Source organism: Plutella xylostella, chromosome 28 (assembly GCF_932276165.1).
Source record: "Plutella xylostella chromosome 28, ilPluXylo3.1, whole genome shotgun sequence".
In the NCBI taxonomy this organism is placed as follows: Eukaryota; Metazoa; Arthropoda; class Insecta; order Lepidoptera; family Plutellidae; genus Plutella; species Plutella xylostella.
In genome coordinates this window covers 4,466,194-4,482,277 of record NC_064008.1, presented here as the reverse complement: position 1 = coordinate 4,482,277, position 16,084 = coordinate 4,466,194, and the positions used below count along the sequence as shown (strand labels likewise).

General features: G+C 39.4%; 1 protein-coding gene across 2 annotated transcripts; it reads right to left on the bottom strand.

Annotated features, from left to right (window-relative positions):
* Positions 1-11,104, bottom strand: LOC119692040 (lysozyme). 2 transcript variants are annotated; one of them, XM_038111123.2, is made up of 5 exons: positions 10,892-11,104; positions 2,993-3,081; positions 2,444-2,504; positions 885-1,017; positions 1-486 (listed from the first exon to the last, which is right to left on the bottom strand). In XM_038111123.2, exons 1-5 carry the CDS (start codon positions 11,031-11,033, stop codon positions 366-368), a joined length of 546 nt encoding a protein of 181 aa, XP_037967051.2. In that variant the 5' UTR covers positions 11,034-11,104; the 3' UTR covers positions 1-365. The 2 variants fall into 2 exon arrangements, with proteins under 2 accessions (XP_037967051.2, XP_037967052.2); XM_038111124.2 differs by lacking the exon at positions 10,892-11,104 and adding an exon at positions 8,541-8,706.
* Positions 11,105-16,084: the final 4,980 nt, after the last annotated feature.

The following is a 16,084-nucleotide window of genomic DNA, read 5'->3' as shown; positions in this document are numbered from 1 at the left end:
TACAGTAAAATTACAAGAACTATTTATTTAAAACAGACATTAATAAAAAAATATCACAACCAAACAACAGGTAAGTACCATAATATTATAACAAACTCGATATAGATAGATAGATAGCTTCAAAAGTTCAAAAACACATTAAATTAACCTGCCTCTACACGGCTTCGTTATAACCAAAGATAAACGTCACTATTTCGCGATTCGCCATAAAAACGGCTCTTTAATTTATGTAATGCGCACTAAACGAGTTTGTCTACGTCGATAACGAACCCGTGTAGCGGCCGCAGATGTTTTTGAGTATATTATGGTATTATTCAGCAACTACTTTCAGCGTCTACTCAGTAACAATAACTGATAAAACTCCACTATGTATTAGCCATTAGACTCCGTCGCTGCCTCAAAGTCCGTCTAGCCCGAGCTGATAGCGCCTGGCTGACCAGAGTGCGCTCCGGACTGGACCGCGGGGAGATAGAGAGGTCTGGACATCTGGGGGAGAGTAAGAGAGAGCATTAGAAAAAAATTGTTGAAAGTTTTTAACCCCCGACGGAGAGAGGGGTATTGTAAGTTTAACTTGTCTTAGTATCTGTATATCTGGCTGTGGTAGCGTAGCTCCCAAATGGCTAAACAGATTTTAGTTTTGACAGACGGTGTTTTACCAATATTTTATCCAAATCGGTTTATCCGTTGAAAAGTTTTGCAACTTTTAGGGCCTTACCATAAAAACTTAGACAGTTCAAATCTGTAAAATTTCGTTGTAAACACTTGTTAAACCATGTGAAAGGTTTTTGTGGTAGCACAGTTAGTGTTGAATTTCAAGGATTTTTTACGTTGGTTAGTAAGTTACTTCACTTCAAACTCCTTACTTGTAGCATGAAACAACTTACTTGTAAATCTCATTCGTGATGAAGTTGTCATTCTTGCAGCGCGCGGTCCACTGCGTCCAGAACTTGAACCCCTCTCGCTGGAAGATCTTCACAGCGCACTTCACGTCGTCTCGGATGTCGTCGTCTAGCAACGCTGGAACACACAAACATACAGTCATCATCATCATCATCATCATCATCATCAGCCTATAGCAGTCCACTGCTGGACGTAGGCCTCTCCCAACGCACGCCACTGGATGCGATCTTTAGCTTTAGCGGAAAGCTAAAGATCGCATGTCAGTACACGAGCAATGAAAAAGTTCCAGTGACAGTAGCAAGAAATTACTCCTAAACGAAAAAGACTAGCGTCACTAAACGCAAACGATGATGACCAAAATGGTCATGGGTCATAAAGAGAAGGCATTCTAGTTTATTCATTCATTTCATCACGACCCATGACTTCGCCACTGCTGGGACACGGGTTTCCTTCCAATGAAAGAAGGGTTTTCAGGCCTAGTCCATCACGCTGGCCTAGTGCGGGTTGGTGGACGGTGCGGGTCGGTGGAGTTAAATTATTTATTACTAGTTCCTGTTAACCTTAGGTGTTTTGGAATAGGTTAGTTTAGACTTAGTTTTATAAACTACCATTTGTTTTCCATCTCACCACAATGACTCTAACTCTATACTTGACCTTTGCTGATCTTACGACCAAACGCTGCCAGTCTATGGTTGTTGGTCCATCTGGCTGAATAAGTTAGTACCTAATCTTAAAAAAATGTGTCTAATCTCTAATAAACAAAACGGCCATGGGTTTAAGATCTAATATTTTTAAAGTTCTGAAAATTTATTTAGTGCTAAGTACAAAACGAATATTTTATTAAATCTCTATTTGATGTAAATCAGATACCTTCCTCACTAAAAACACTAGTCGAATCGAAGTGGCTACTAGTAGCTCAGTAGCTTCTCATCTTCGGCAAAAGGCTGTCAGGTTTTTACCAAAGATATTTTACTAAAAATCCCGAAGAACTTAAAGAGCACTTTCATTAACATTAAATAAAGCTTAACTTTTGAAATCTCGGTTACGACTGAAAATGAAAACTTGCTTTTAACTTCCCCCCTTGAGGGAGTTTGAAGGAGGGATGTTTAATTTAATATTTCTTCCTGGATTCTTTAACTATCGCTGTCGGATTGTTACGGATGGATCTTCCGAAAATAGAAAGAACGTCATTTCAATTCGTCTTCCTAGTTTGTAAAAGACTGTGATTATACCTAATTATTGATTGACTGATACGACTTTGTGTGCAGCCCAAAGGTTTATACTCGTATAATAAAGGTTTATAGGAAATGTGTGTCGTGAAAACTATATATATACTCTGTTTTTGATACATAGCAGTCTAATTTTCCACTGTGCAAATTTTAGCGATGACAGATTTTAATAAATTTCAAACTTAATCTACATTATATTGGTTACAAAGAAACTGAAAAACTGACGATTTTGTTTTATTCTTCAGTGCTATATGCACCTTTTTACCGGAATTCCCATGGTTGGAAACCCCTCCAAGCTAGTACTTAATACTTACATTCACAAGCAACGTTGCACTCTCCTCCCACCCTCCCCTCTTTACACCATGGGGTCGGAATCTGAAGACAATGAATATAAAATTATATATACAGGATGTTGCAAAAAAGGGTATACTAAACCGAAAGCAGCATGTGCAGCATGTTATATCTAACCCGAAAGCTTAGTATACCCTTTTTGCAACATCCTGTATATGGAATAACAAATTTTCGAAAATTCTCGAAAAAAAAATGCTTCCCTTTTAGAAAATTTTGTTTATTTATTTGTTACTTTATTGCAAAAATATGACATAGTGTTATTTTACTTTTATAATAGTTTTGTTATCTCGACTTTTAAAGGTTGCATAACAAAAGTTGGTCAGAATGACCTCCTTAGTCATCCTCTTTCAGTTTACTATACCGCATTTGCAACATCCTGTATAAGGATGCCTGATAAAGATGCCCTGAGGGGACTGGAAAGTACCTATATCAATAAAATAAAAATAAAAAGCATCGTAGTCAGTGGAAAAATACAGACATTTTCGAAGATGACTACTTAATTAGATACCAACCTGGAAGAGTCCATAGTACTTCTTGCCACTGGGAGTAACGTGCAGAGCGCCGGTGTCCCGGTCACTGACCTTCTCTGCCAGGCAGACCCCTAGAGCAAGAATAATTTTCCTGTTATTATTGCCAAAAAAATTGCTATGAACCTCAGACTACCATTTATGCAGTCAGCGACCAAGGTGAAATTTCACCAATATCTAAATGTATTTAGTCGCCTGTTAAACGTTTGTGGTGTAGTGGGATGTCTAGTGGTAGTACCTTTCAGATTCTTACAGCCGGCTCTCCTCCGGGAGGGTGTAGAAATCACACTGGTCCACAGGCGTCCTGCAAATCTCTCACCAGTGGCTCCAAGAAGCTGTTGTGCACGCAGCGGCCACACCACGGCAAACCACGTCGGCTCGTGGGCTAAACCTGGTCGAGGGGACCTGCAAGCATCTGCGGACAGGCTTACGCGCGGTCACCTCCCGCGAGTGCATGAAGACTATATCGGCGACGAAGGCAATCCACGGCTGATAAGCAAAGGACATTGGCGGAGTCGGTGTATAGCAAAGGCTTGGTGGAAAGCCAAGGGCGACAGTAGAGGTTATTAGCGGCTGTCGGCCAGACACTGCATCCAAACTCTTCTCTGGTCGTAGCGGTCTCCGTTCCATCGGGTTAAGAAGAGGGAGGACGAGAGAGTGCATCTGTGACTGCGTGCCCACTTGTGCACTATAATATCATCTGCGCATCGGACTGCTCTTGGACAAGGACCCGGATTTAAAAAAGCCCTACGGCGATGAACAAAGGTAGAGAGGTTCGGTTGTGATGCACACCGGGCTTTGTCTGATGTTTGCACGTAGGCGGCTCAGAGAGAGTGGTCGCTTTTACGCTGATCAGAGGTAACAGTGTAAGCTCGGCAGCACTCTGGGCGACCAAGCAGCCCTTTTTAGGGAAGCACTGCTTGCCCTGCATGGGGACAGGACTAGAAAAGGTGTCCTAAAAATTGCTTACCTCAAACCAACAGGGAGGTAGCAACCACGGCTGCCTAAGCATCCCATCACTCGTGGTCACAAGTTCAATAATAAAAAGAATTTAAGAACCTCAAACATGACGTTTGCAGCTTGGAATGTACGGACACTAATCGATCGCGACTCCAACTTGTGCCCAGAAAGGAAAACTGCCATAGTGGCCCGTGAACTCCGTCGATACAACGTGGATATAGCTGCACTAAGCGAGACCCACCTAGAAGACGAAGGTGAATTAGTGGAACACGGTGGCGAATACACGTACTACTGGAAGGGTACACCCGCCTCTGAGCCAAGACGTTCGGGCGTTGGTTTTGCAATTAAAAACGCTATAGCTAAAGACCTAGTGGAATGCCCTGTATATGTCTCAGATCGCATAATAACACTGCGCCTTCATATGGAGAATAGCCAGTTCCTGAATTTGATTAGCATATATGCTCCAACTATGACAAACGACGAAGAAGTTAAGGATCGCTTTTATGAAGATTTGTTAGCCTTACTAATTAGCATTCGCCCGGTGGAGAAGATCCTTTTGCTAGGCGACTTTAATGCAAGAGTTGGGCGGGACTTTGAAGCTTGGCCGCGTGTTTTAGGTCGACATGGTATTGGTAATATGAACAGTAACGGCCAAATGTTACTTAGCCTCTGTGCTCAATTTGGCCTGGCTATAACCAATACCCACTATAGATTACCTGTAAAGCACAAGGTTACATGGATGCATCCGAGGTCGAAACATTGGCATTTGATAGATTATGCAATCGTAAGACAGGCTGACCTATCCCAAGTGCTCGTCACTAGAGTAATGCGAGGAGCCAACTGTTGGACGGACCACAAGCTTGTAGTCACGAAAACCAGATTGCAACTTCGCCCTCCCATCAGATCCAACAGAGCTAAACCTACGCGTCTAGATATAGGAAAACTGGCTAGCTTGGAAACTCAAAGGGACTATCGTCAAGCTTTAAATAGCGCAACCTCGACACTGGACGCAAACGGTGATCTTCAGGCGATATGGGATCTCCTTTGTTCGCAAATAATCGACTCGGCCAAACACACGTTAGGGAAACTAACCAGAGTTAACGAAGACTGGTTCGACGAGAACAATCAGATACTGACCGAAGCGATTGCAAAGCACCGTGCTCTCCTTCGGCGTCAAGGTCGAGGACGACAGTTACTGGACGAGATAAAGAAGAGCAGTGTGGCCCTCCGAACTCTCACTCGGGAATTAAAAGATCAGTGGTGGAAAAATAAAGCCGAGTATATCAACTGGCTTTCAAAGTCAAACTGTCTAGGACTGTTTTACGCTGAAATAAGGAAGTTAATCGGCAGTGTGCCCCGTGTTAATGTGCCACTCGTATCCAAAGATGGCACCCAACGACTAACTTCTAAAGTAGACACCTTGAATCGTTGGGCTGAACACTTTAATCACCTTCTTAATGTAGACCGAGCAGCAGATCTACAACACATAAGGGCGCTACCAAAACTTACTGAAAAGACTGAATTGTGTGCTCCACTCACACTAGAAGAAGTAGTCACAGCGATAAGGCAGCAACCAAATGACAAGGCGACTGGAGTTGACAACATCTCAGGAGAACTCTTAAAGTATGGAGGAGAGCAGTTGTACAATACCATCTGGAAACTATTTCTGCGAATGTGGGAAGAAGAACGAGTTCCAAGCGACTTTAAAATCTCACGCATCTGCTCCTTGTATAAAAACAAGGGAGCCCGTTCTGATTGCAATTCCTACCGAGGCATATCTTTACTCTGCATCCCTGGGAAAATTTTCGCCAAAATACTTCTGAATAGACTCATTCCGGTGTCTGAAACACTACAACCAGAGAGTCAATTTGGCTTTAGACCTCAAAGAGGAACCTGCGAAGCGATCTTCAGTCTACGCCAACTACAAGAAAAGAGCAAAGAGCAAGGACAACCGCTTCATCTGTGTTTCGTAGACTTAGAGAAGGCATTCGATAGTGTCCCCCGAGAGGCTCTATGGATAATCCTGGAGAAATATGGCTGCCCGGATAAGTTTGTAAGGCTAATAAGACTTCTCCACGACAACATGACATGCTGTGTCTCAGCTAATGGCGAGCAGACAGAGTTTTTCTCAGTTACCTGTGGAGTCAAACAAGGATGTGTCCTAGCACCCACTCTGTTCGCCCTTTACTTTGCCGTGGTGGTTCGTGAAACGATTGAAGACAAATCGGAGGGCATCCACATTCGCTTTCGGACGGACGGAAAGCTATTCAATCTGGCTAGACTTAAGGCGAGCACCAAAGTCTCCTATGATGTCGTAACAGAGATCATGTATGCAGATGACCTGTGTTTTGTGGCGGATTCCCCAGGCGGTCTGCAAAAGCTGATGACAAAACTCCATGAGGCTTGCTGTAGATACGGGCTGAAAATCAGTGTCAAGAAAACCGAGGTTATGTCCTTGGATACACTACAAAGGGATGGCTCTGCACTGAACATTCGCCTTGGTGAGGATACTCTAAAGCAGGTAGACAAGTTTAGATATCTGGGAAGTACCTTGACAGCTAAAGGAGATCTAGACGCTGAGCTAAACAGCAGGATCGGTGCGGCCTCTGCAGCCTTTGGAAAGCTACAGTTGAAGCTTTTTCGCTCTCACGATATCAAACGATCGACAAAAATTGCTGTTTATATGGCTATCGTGTTGCCTAACCTTTTATACTCAGCGGAAACCTGGTGCGTATATCGCAAGCACATCCGAATATTGGATAGGTTTCACCTCAAGTGCCTTCGAGACATTTTGAACATCAAATGGTCAGATCGCGTTCGCAATACAGAGGTACTGCGCAGGGCAAATGTTGGCGGCATTGAAGCCTATTTGATGAGACGACAGTTGCGTTGGTGCGGGCATGTCTCCCGTATGTCCGATGAGAGGCTGGCCAAGCGCATGTTCTATTCGGAGCTCCGAGATGGCAAACGGAAACAAGGTGGCCAGTTTCTTCGATATAAAGACGTGTTGAAGAGGCACATGAAGAGCTGCAATATAGCACCAGAGAACTGGGAGAAGTGCGCTGCCGAGAGGCCTGAATGGAGACGCCGGGTTCAGACAAATGTTTTCACGTTTGAAGAAAAAAGACGTAAAGATCTCGACACTAAGCGAGATCAGCTGAAGGCCCGACCACCTGCGGCTATAACATATAATTATGAGAATGGAGTTTTGAAGTGTGGTATATGCGAACGAACTTTTACCGCCAAGATTGGCTATGTTAGCCACACAAGGGCACACCAGCGAAGCCTAAATAACAAGTAGCAGTCGCCGTAGCCGCATCGGCATGGAAGACATCATCATCATCATCATCATCAAACGTTTGTCAGTACAAAATGGATTTAAATACGTTTAGCGTCTGGTAAAGTCACCCTAAAACTAATCTGACTGGCTAAGCCCCAATTTCTCCATAGTCGGTTATCTACCGATCAGAGATTGGTTAATTGAGTAACCAATCTCTGATCGGTAGACGTCATCTCCATATAAAATTCTTGACAGATGTGTCAAGAGTCAACCACTAATACCAGGTTATGCTCTAATCGCTATGGAGAATTTTGCACAAATCCTCTCACCACAGTGACTAACCCTAGTTCAGCCCTAGTAGTTTTCACCGAAACACATAGAAGAAGTAGTATAATATATTATAACATAGTATTTTTTCTGGATGTCATCAGTGGTTTCCACTAAGTGGGTAAGTGCCAATTTCCCCATTGTCGGTTATCTAACCGACAGGGATTGATTTATAAATTAAACGTCATCTCCATATAAAATTCATGACAGATGTGTCAAAAGTTAACCACTACTCCCTGGTTATGCTTTAACCGAGAATGCAGAAATTGGCACTAAGTTTCTTAAGTTGGTAATTAAAATTTAATGAAACCCATTGCAATTTTAAGAACAGATGTGCAAGTGTATAAACTATACATATAACTAAGCCAGCTATCTATCCAAAGGTTATCATCGTATTTAAATAGCATAATTATGTAAATAAACCTGTTGAGATATATGCATTCATAAGTGATTTGGTTATTCCGTACTTTAACTATTACTATTTTGATGCACCCGACTGCATTAATTAATTATATTTTAATGATAAAGTGCGTTGTTTATGTTCGAAGTCCATGTATTTTCATTAAAGTCATTAAATATTCGAATAACTCTCGTTACTCATGGGAATTGTCCTTTAAATACCAGATACCTAATTGTATAAATTCAAAAGTCGTGAAAGAGTTACTACTTTTGCTTTTAAAAATACTAGATCGACTAAAGTCAGAATGTTGGGGTGCTAGTTTCTTGTCTTGAGTTGTAATATGGTCAAGACGTTAATACCTAGACTTGTATTTTTTTATATTGCATAAACATATTACTTAGATAAACACAATAAACACCCCAATATTTAACAAATAAACTATGCTAAATCATAACCATAACCATAGTAAGAACCAGAAAAATACTTGGTTTTGGACGTTTCAAACATTAAATTTATAACACCTCTCCCTGCACTAGGGTTCAAATCACGTTGCAATAAAAACTTACATTGTCCTAGGAATATATCATTGGGCACCCCGATCCTCATGAACTCACGAACGAGTCTGCATCGAGTGTCGAACTTTTTGCTCGAAGCAAAGTTTAAAAAACAAGAACTAAACACAAACAAGATAAGAACCACACGTCCGTTCCTCATAGTAGATAATAAACACTAGTCATTGTGGTCCCATGTATTCTACTGTATGTAATTACTAGGTTTTGCTGACAAGTTAAAAGATTTTTCCGCGAGATTTTTCAGGATAAAAACTGCCGGTTGTGAAAACTGAGACCGTCAAGTTAAGGTTAGCATCCACATTTTGGCATCGTACGCAGCGGACACATCGCAGTCAGTATTCTTTGTATAGAAATCCACACAAGTGCGCCCACTTCATCGGTATTGCCGACGCTGTTTCTCCATGCATAGTTAAAATTGGTATGATCCGATATGTACGATACCATTAGGTGGGTGCTTAAACCTTTAGACAGAAATTCAATATACAGGCGAAACCTACATGTGCAGCATGGTATATTTAAGCCCGAAACTGAAATCAGAATTTCAAAATTCGCGAAAAAAATATACATTATCCATAGTAAAAAGTCGGGCTTAGATATACCATGCTGCACATGTAGGTTTCGGCTTAGTATACCCTTTTTGCAACACCCTGTAGAACATGCAGGGCTGTGATTGGCTGGATTGCATCTTTATTATCATTGAGCAGGACTTAAGTTCATGCTTAGATAGATGTCAAATGAGAAACTAGGCCTTAATATGTATCAGTAAAACATGTAATTAAAGAAGAACAAAGTATGATGAACTAAATACTATACTTATTCAATTGAGTATGATGTACTTATGGATGACTATTATGGCCATGATAGTCATTTATAAATCTATTCATAGTCGTTTGGCAAAAAAACCTCATTAAGTACTTACTGGAAAACCCGTTTCTTGAATGTATTGTTTGTTTATATTTATGTAATCATCTGATCAAGGATGTGATGATTTAAAACATGTTATTGAATTGGTTACTTACATATCTGATATTATTCATATTATTATTATGTATGAATATGTAGTGCAGGCTCAGAAGAAATAGTCAAAATACTCCGAATAAAATAAAATGAATACTTCCGAGAGTAGAATTCTCATAAAATTATAGACGAAACCGTTCTCGGCTAAATTTATACTAACAGATAACTAGGAACTCCTAAAATATGTATGCTGTTGGTTTATTTTTTTATACATTGAGAATATAACCGTACCTATTACGATTTCTACCTTCTTAGTTTATTTATGATATCACTATCACTATAACTCTTTATATTGGTTTTAACCTTGATAAGTGCTAAGATAAAGATTATTCTCGTACCTATAGGTAAATACCTACCTACCTAATGAAGATAAAAAAGAGAGGAAACTTTATTCAATACATTATGTCTATGGACAATATGTTTCATTCAATATGTTTATCAATATGTAATAAACTAAACTTTGCATATACACATTTTAATAATAAATAGAATACAGAACAATTGCAAAACAATAGGTAATAGTTATGGTATTCCTGTGGGGTAACCACAACCAAATATTAGCAGTCTACATTCCTAAAACAGAGTCGCTCGCTTGTGGAATCTGACGTACCTTGTATGGATCTGTCAGATATTTGACAGGCGACCGACGCTGCTTATGGATTGTTAGTTGCTTATGTGTCGGTAGTGGCACGGTAGTGTTTTGTTTTGTTGGTTGATTGGCGAGTCAAGTTGATAATCAACGTGTTCCGTTGTAAATAGACCACCATGGATATTTACCATACCATCATCACGACCCATTACGTCCCCACTGCTGGGGCACGGGTCTCCTTCCAGTGAAGGAAGGGTTTAGGCCTAGTCCACCACGCTGGCCAAGTGCGGGTTGGTGGACCCCAACACAAGCAAGCTTGTGCTGAGAGAGTTGTCGGGTAAGTGGGCAACCCGACTGTCAGATGTTTTCAAGCCGCCCGAAGGCCTCTGACTAGGCTTAACGACTGCTGCCGAAGCAGCAACCGGGACCCACGGCTTAACGTGCCGTCCGAAGCACGGAAGCGTCCAGAAAAGCACCACTTGAAATTGGTCACCCATCCAATGGCTGACCATGTCAGTTGTTGCTTAACCTCAGCGATCAGTTACGATCACTGAGGCCCGCTCGACTACGGACGCTTCATTATTTATGGATATTTACCATTGTTGTTACATATTTTATATGTATACTGTGTGTTCCAAAAGTAGTATGGTAAGCCGAAAGGATGACGGGGTCTTTTTTTTTTCCAGCTTACTATACCATATTTACAACACCCTGTAGATGCCAAAACAATCTCACTCACACTGTCCAAGAAATATGTCACTGGGCAATCCGTTCCTTAAAAGTTCCCTCACTAATTTACACCGAGAGTCCAACTTCTTCGCACTCACTTGACTAAACAATACCGATGCAAATACGAATAACAATACACGTCCGAAATACATGATGGTGACAACCGACTGAATAATACAATAGATAAAGATTGACCCTGAGTGTAAAGCCGAGTACACACTAGACGACAAATGACGGGCGACGCGTGACATTCGCACGACTGTGTTCTCCGATGTACTGACTTCGTCGCAAGACTCGTAAGACATGTTTGTCGGGTTTCCGCACGACTTTTTGGCCTCCAGTGGGCACTTGGCTTAATGTTCACCTCAAGTATACCTTTTAAATCGTATTATGACTTTTAATTATAAGCGGTAGCGGGTAAAGTTGAAATTTGGGATAGTGTACCTACACAAAATGGGTATATAGGTACAGTGCTCCAAAATTTATAATGCGCATAGAAATCTTTGACAGATCGGTTGTTTTCGATTATGTGACACATGATATTGACTCCTATTTCTTTCGAACAAGGTGCAAAATGCAAGTGTTTTTTTAAGGCTCTTACGATTTAATGATTCAGGAGTGAAGATCTGGATGTGCATTATTAATTTTGGACAAGTGTAAATGTGCTCCAATTTCGGACAGATTGTTTGTTCCCTTGTTTGAAAAAACTGATAAAAATGATAATATATTTTGAAATCATAATAAGTTTATATTATTTTCGAATGTCAACTGCTGGACAAAATTAAATGCTCTCCCAAGAAATTATAAAACCAGCATAGATAGAAAAAAGTATAGGTAGGTATATTATGTAAGTAGTGGAATAACCAGTTCACATAGGTTTTCATTGCTGCAATTTATTCAACGTTGCGTCTTCCTTGTTATCTTTTATCACAAGTTGTTTATATACTTATTATAGCTCACGTGCAACTGATCTGTTCTGTGAGACACGTCTAAGTGTATTTACTATTTACACTTTATTATTAGTACCTAACAATAAGTGTTCATGTTATTTTCGATTTTGGTTAAAAACGACTAATATAAATAAACATTATTTTTTTTATAATTAAATATCTACGATACAACATAAACAATAATAATGTGTTTCGTTGCTTATGCTTTTTTGGCTGCGGCACAGTCGAAATAGTACCTTTTCAACTAGTGATACACTTATTTTCAATAAGATCAAAATTAGTTTCTTATTGTTGAGTTTTTTACTACATTTTGTTTTATCCTTGTAGTTATTTAACGAACAACTACCTAGTTGAGTAGGGTCCTATCATGAGGACGTGGGCTTATTGAGCATTTTTGTCACACTCATTCATTATGTCATTATGAATACAATGGCGCCCGCGTAAAAATACAGAAACCCAATGTCATTGTTTCAATTTATCGCGGATCTTTTTATACAGTTTTCCTGTTGGAATAGTGTTTTTTATTTCACTACAGACACTATACTATCTATAATGTAACCTAATACGTAACTTTATACTATACTCTTTAATACTACTGCTCCTATTCTTATACTTATATTCAATCATACGAAACTAACAATCGCAGACGACTGCACGCGCAGTAAATCAACAAAGTTGTTGTGACTTCTTGCTATAAAATGTACTATTTTTATTGAAAAACCGTTAATGCTGTTTAAGCTGTTTGAAGTTTAGATTTATATTGTATTTTGTTAGCTTTATAGGTTACTTTTAAAACACACACATTATTTAGTTAATGATAAAAAACATGGGCTTAATATTTAGCTTAATATAAGAAAATGAATTCATTATGTAAATAGAATGCTTCTAATATTGTTTAAGTATCAAAATTTGTAGGAAGTTTGTTACTCTTTCACGGAACATTTTTTATGAGATGTTGCACGCAGTAAGCCGAATTCCCGCGGGAAATCGTTTAAAGTGAAGCCAAGACCGATGACAACAGTGGTCTCACAAATATTTCCTCTTTGTTATAAAATATATTGAACAGTAGTAATTATTGGTATGTGCACTATCTTCAACTACTTCCCAGAAGTCCACTATCAACCTTTCCATTTCATTAAACGGTGAACTTCAAACGGAGGCGGAGTTAAAATGAAACAAAGTTTTTAACTATTTCTCGTTTGTTCCGGCCATAAAGTTGGCTACGGTTTGACATGGCCGTCGTCTTCAACTACCCTCGCTAGATAACTACAAAGTCGGTAAACTACAGTGCGTAGATAGGGAAAAGGCTTGACAGTCAAAATAAAATATTTATTATTATTATTTTTTACAGTGATAGCATGTATTTTATCTCACAGGTAGCCACTAACCAGACATTGTGAAACAGGGCCTAAGTATATCAGCCATTGACATAAATTATTATGTTGTATCAAGCTAGTGATGTTTTCAGCACTAAACCACACCAAAAGGCATCTTTTTACTGTGAAAAATACTAAAAATATGTGCAAAGGAGGTCATAATTATTCCGAGATCCTGTCGGTAACAATGTCGGTTACCGGTTAGGCGGTTCGCACACTGCATCTCACACGCATCGTGGTGCATGTTGGGTAAATGCGTTTTCGAACGTTGCCGTTGCTTGTAAGCTACACATCATCGTACTATGTTTTAAAATCACGCATAGTTCCATACACAAAACACGCATCTAGAGGTACATGCTTTTATGCGTTAGATTAGATGATTAGACCGTATACAGAATGAAAGCTGGAAACTAAATAAGCGCTTACTTTTTCATACTTTGCCGAATCGGTGCTGTTAAGCATGGGAAAAATATCCATATTAAAATTATTTCCTAGTGATGCAGAGCAAGCTGAGGACTGCATTAGTGCTTCCCTATATAGTGACTGTGGCTGATATCTCAGATTCGATCCACAGCCGGGGAAAATTTCGGGTTTTGGGTTTTATTGTTTGTGTTGTGTGATATATCCAGCCAGTCGGTCAAACGTGGAGATAAGGCAGTTTATTAATAAATTATTTAACAATATAAAAACTTTTTTTATATGTGAAGCTAAGCTCAGTTCCCAACATCGACAGTTTACGGCTTAGTAGGTTCTTCTACTACCGAAGGGGTGAATTGTTGGGCTTAGATTAATTCATGTCTTCATAGTAAGTTAAATAGAGAGCAGATATACTATACATAAAAAAAGTTTTTATATTGTTAATCTTAGTATCTGCTCTCTATTTAACTTACTATCAAGACATGAATTAATCTAAGCCCCACAATTCACCCCCTTAGGTAGTGGAGGAACCTACTAAGCCGTGAACTGTCGATGTTGGGAACTGAGCTTAGCTTCACAGCCGCTATCGATGTGACAGACTGATTTATTACTTGTTACGATGGTTAGTGGGTTTATTTTGCTAGTTTCACGTGCATATTTTATGGATGTTTTAGCTGGAGATCACCTATTTTTGTAATATCAAACTACCTAATAGTCTAAATAACCTCGACCATAAGGACTAGCAATTTATGATATTCTTATTTAAAATAACTAACTACCTATATTAATTTCATTTCTTCAAATAGACTAAACTTAAAACCCCAATAAAGATACAAGTGATTGTCCTCTAGTAGCTTAAAATTTAATGCTGTAACTTTCAGCAACTTCTTAACTACTCCGGAGTGTACCTCTGCGAGATAAGTTTCTCTTATACAGGGTGTTAAATGAATCTACACTTCTGGAAACTGAAAACAGAGTTTTGGTTGTATGTATCTAGTTGTTTTAATGCAATACGTAATAATGTCTTCCTCATTTATTCCATAAGTCTTTCATCCATCCATCCATCACCCAAAGGTTGCCTGGAAGAGATTTTAGCGATAAGGCTGCCAATTGTGCTTACTCATATTGTTAGTCATAGGCCGTTCCCACATTGCCCCGTATTACGCTGAGTGTTGCGTAAATTATTGTATGAACGCAGATGCGTTTTCTGTATTTTGAACTGTGCGTATTTTTTATACTAACGGAGATACTTACAAGCAACATTCGAACACGCATTAACGCACGACGCAGCGTGGTGCGTAGCAGTGTGAAAACCGTAGTCATCTATAATACGAGTCACGAGCAATGAAAAAGTTCCAGTGATATGTCACCTAATTACTCCTAAACGCAAAAAAAAAAAACTATTAATGACGAGGTCTCGTCTGGAATATTGAAGTGCATTATTTATAACAATACATCTGAATATTCCCAACTATAATAAACGTAACGCTGTGTTAAAATTTTAAATGTATCGTGTAATTTAATAACGAATACTTTTAAATCTCCCTGCCTTTCTCCATTCCTTAGTTTCCGCCTACCACCCTGTATAACGTAGAAGCGTACATTATAGTTGCTTAAGGTAATCCCGGTGCATAAATCGTGTTAGCGCGTTGTCCGCTCCACAAAAACTTTTAATTAACAGCTTCGCCTCGCCACACCTGCTTTCATCATTATTCGGTGCTGGATAAAGTGTATTTTTCACCTTCCACTGCAAAAGAGTAGTGTTGTAAGACTGGGGTGTATGTGTCTGTCACGGATGTGATGTTTGTAGTCACTATAAAAATGTGCTCGTATGTTCTCTGTTTGAGTAGAGTAGATCAAATGTTCTGATTAATATTCTAATTTAAGCAGTTCAATAGTTATAAGCAACGTGGAGACAAGACATAGGGTGAAGTGGTATATATATGCGTTTTAAAGAGAACAAGAGTCGCTAGGTATTATTGTTAGCATATTTCAAAATGTCTGGCCATTGAAGGAAAAGTCCACCACGCTGGCCTAGTGCGGTAGGAGAGTTGTCGGGTAAGTGGGCAACCCAACTGTCAGATGTTTTCAAGCTGCCCGAAGGCCTCTGGCTAGGCTTAACGACTGCTGCCGAAACAGCAACCGGATACACCCCAACAAACATTTTACCCTCAGTTACAGCTATTTTTATAACTTTAACCTGTATAACTGTGTTATAATTATCTCAGTTCTAACATAAAGCGATAAAGATGATTTAACAAATGAAATTAGTGTTAACAGCAGGTTTAAGTGTTAAAATGGTATTAGTCAAAGCAATTATAATTAAGATGTTATAGGTTTAAACTGTTTCTAGAACCTAAAGCTATATAAGAGTGCTCACTGACACCTGTTAACACTTATGGTTGTTAAGTGGTTTCCTTTAATACCCATATCAATCTTTAGGTGTCATATTGAATTTAG

Bases quoted from the DNA above. Each gene is read 5' to 3' on its own strand.
- LOC119692040 (XM_038111124.2), bottom strand. From the start codon at position 8,688: ATGAGGAACGGACGTGTGGTTCTTATCTTGTTTGTGTTTAGTTCTTGT. The intron at 3,082-8,540 runs GTAAGTTTTTAT...TTCTTGCTCTAG, and splicing joins TGATATATTCCTAGGACAAT to GGGTCTGCCTGGCAGAGAAG. The intron at 487-884 runs GTAAGTTGTTTC...ACTCTCCCCCAG, and splicing joins ATCACGAATGAGATTTACAA to ATGTCCAGACCTCTCTATCT.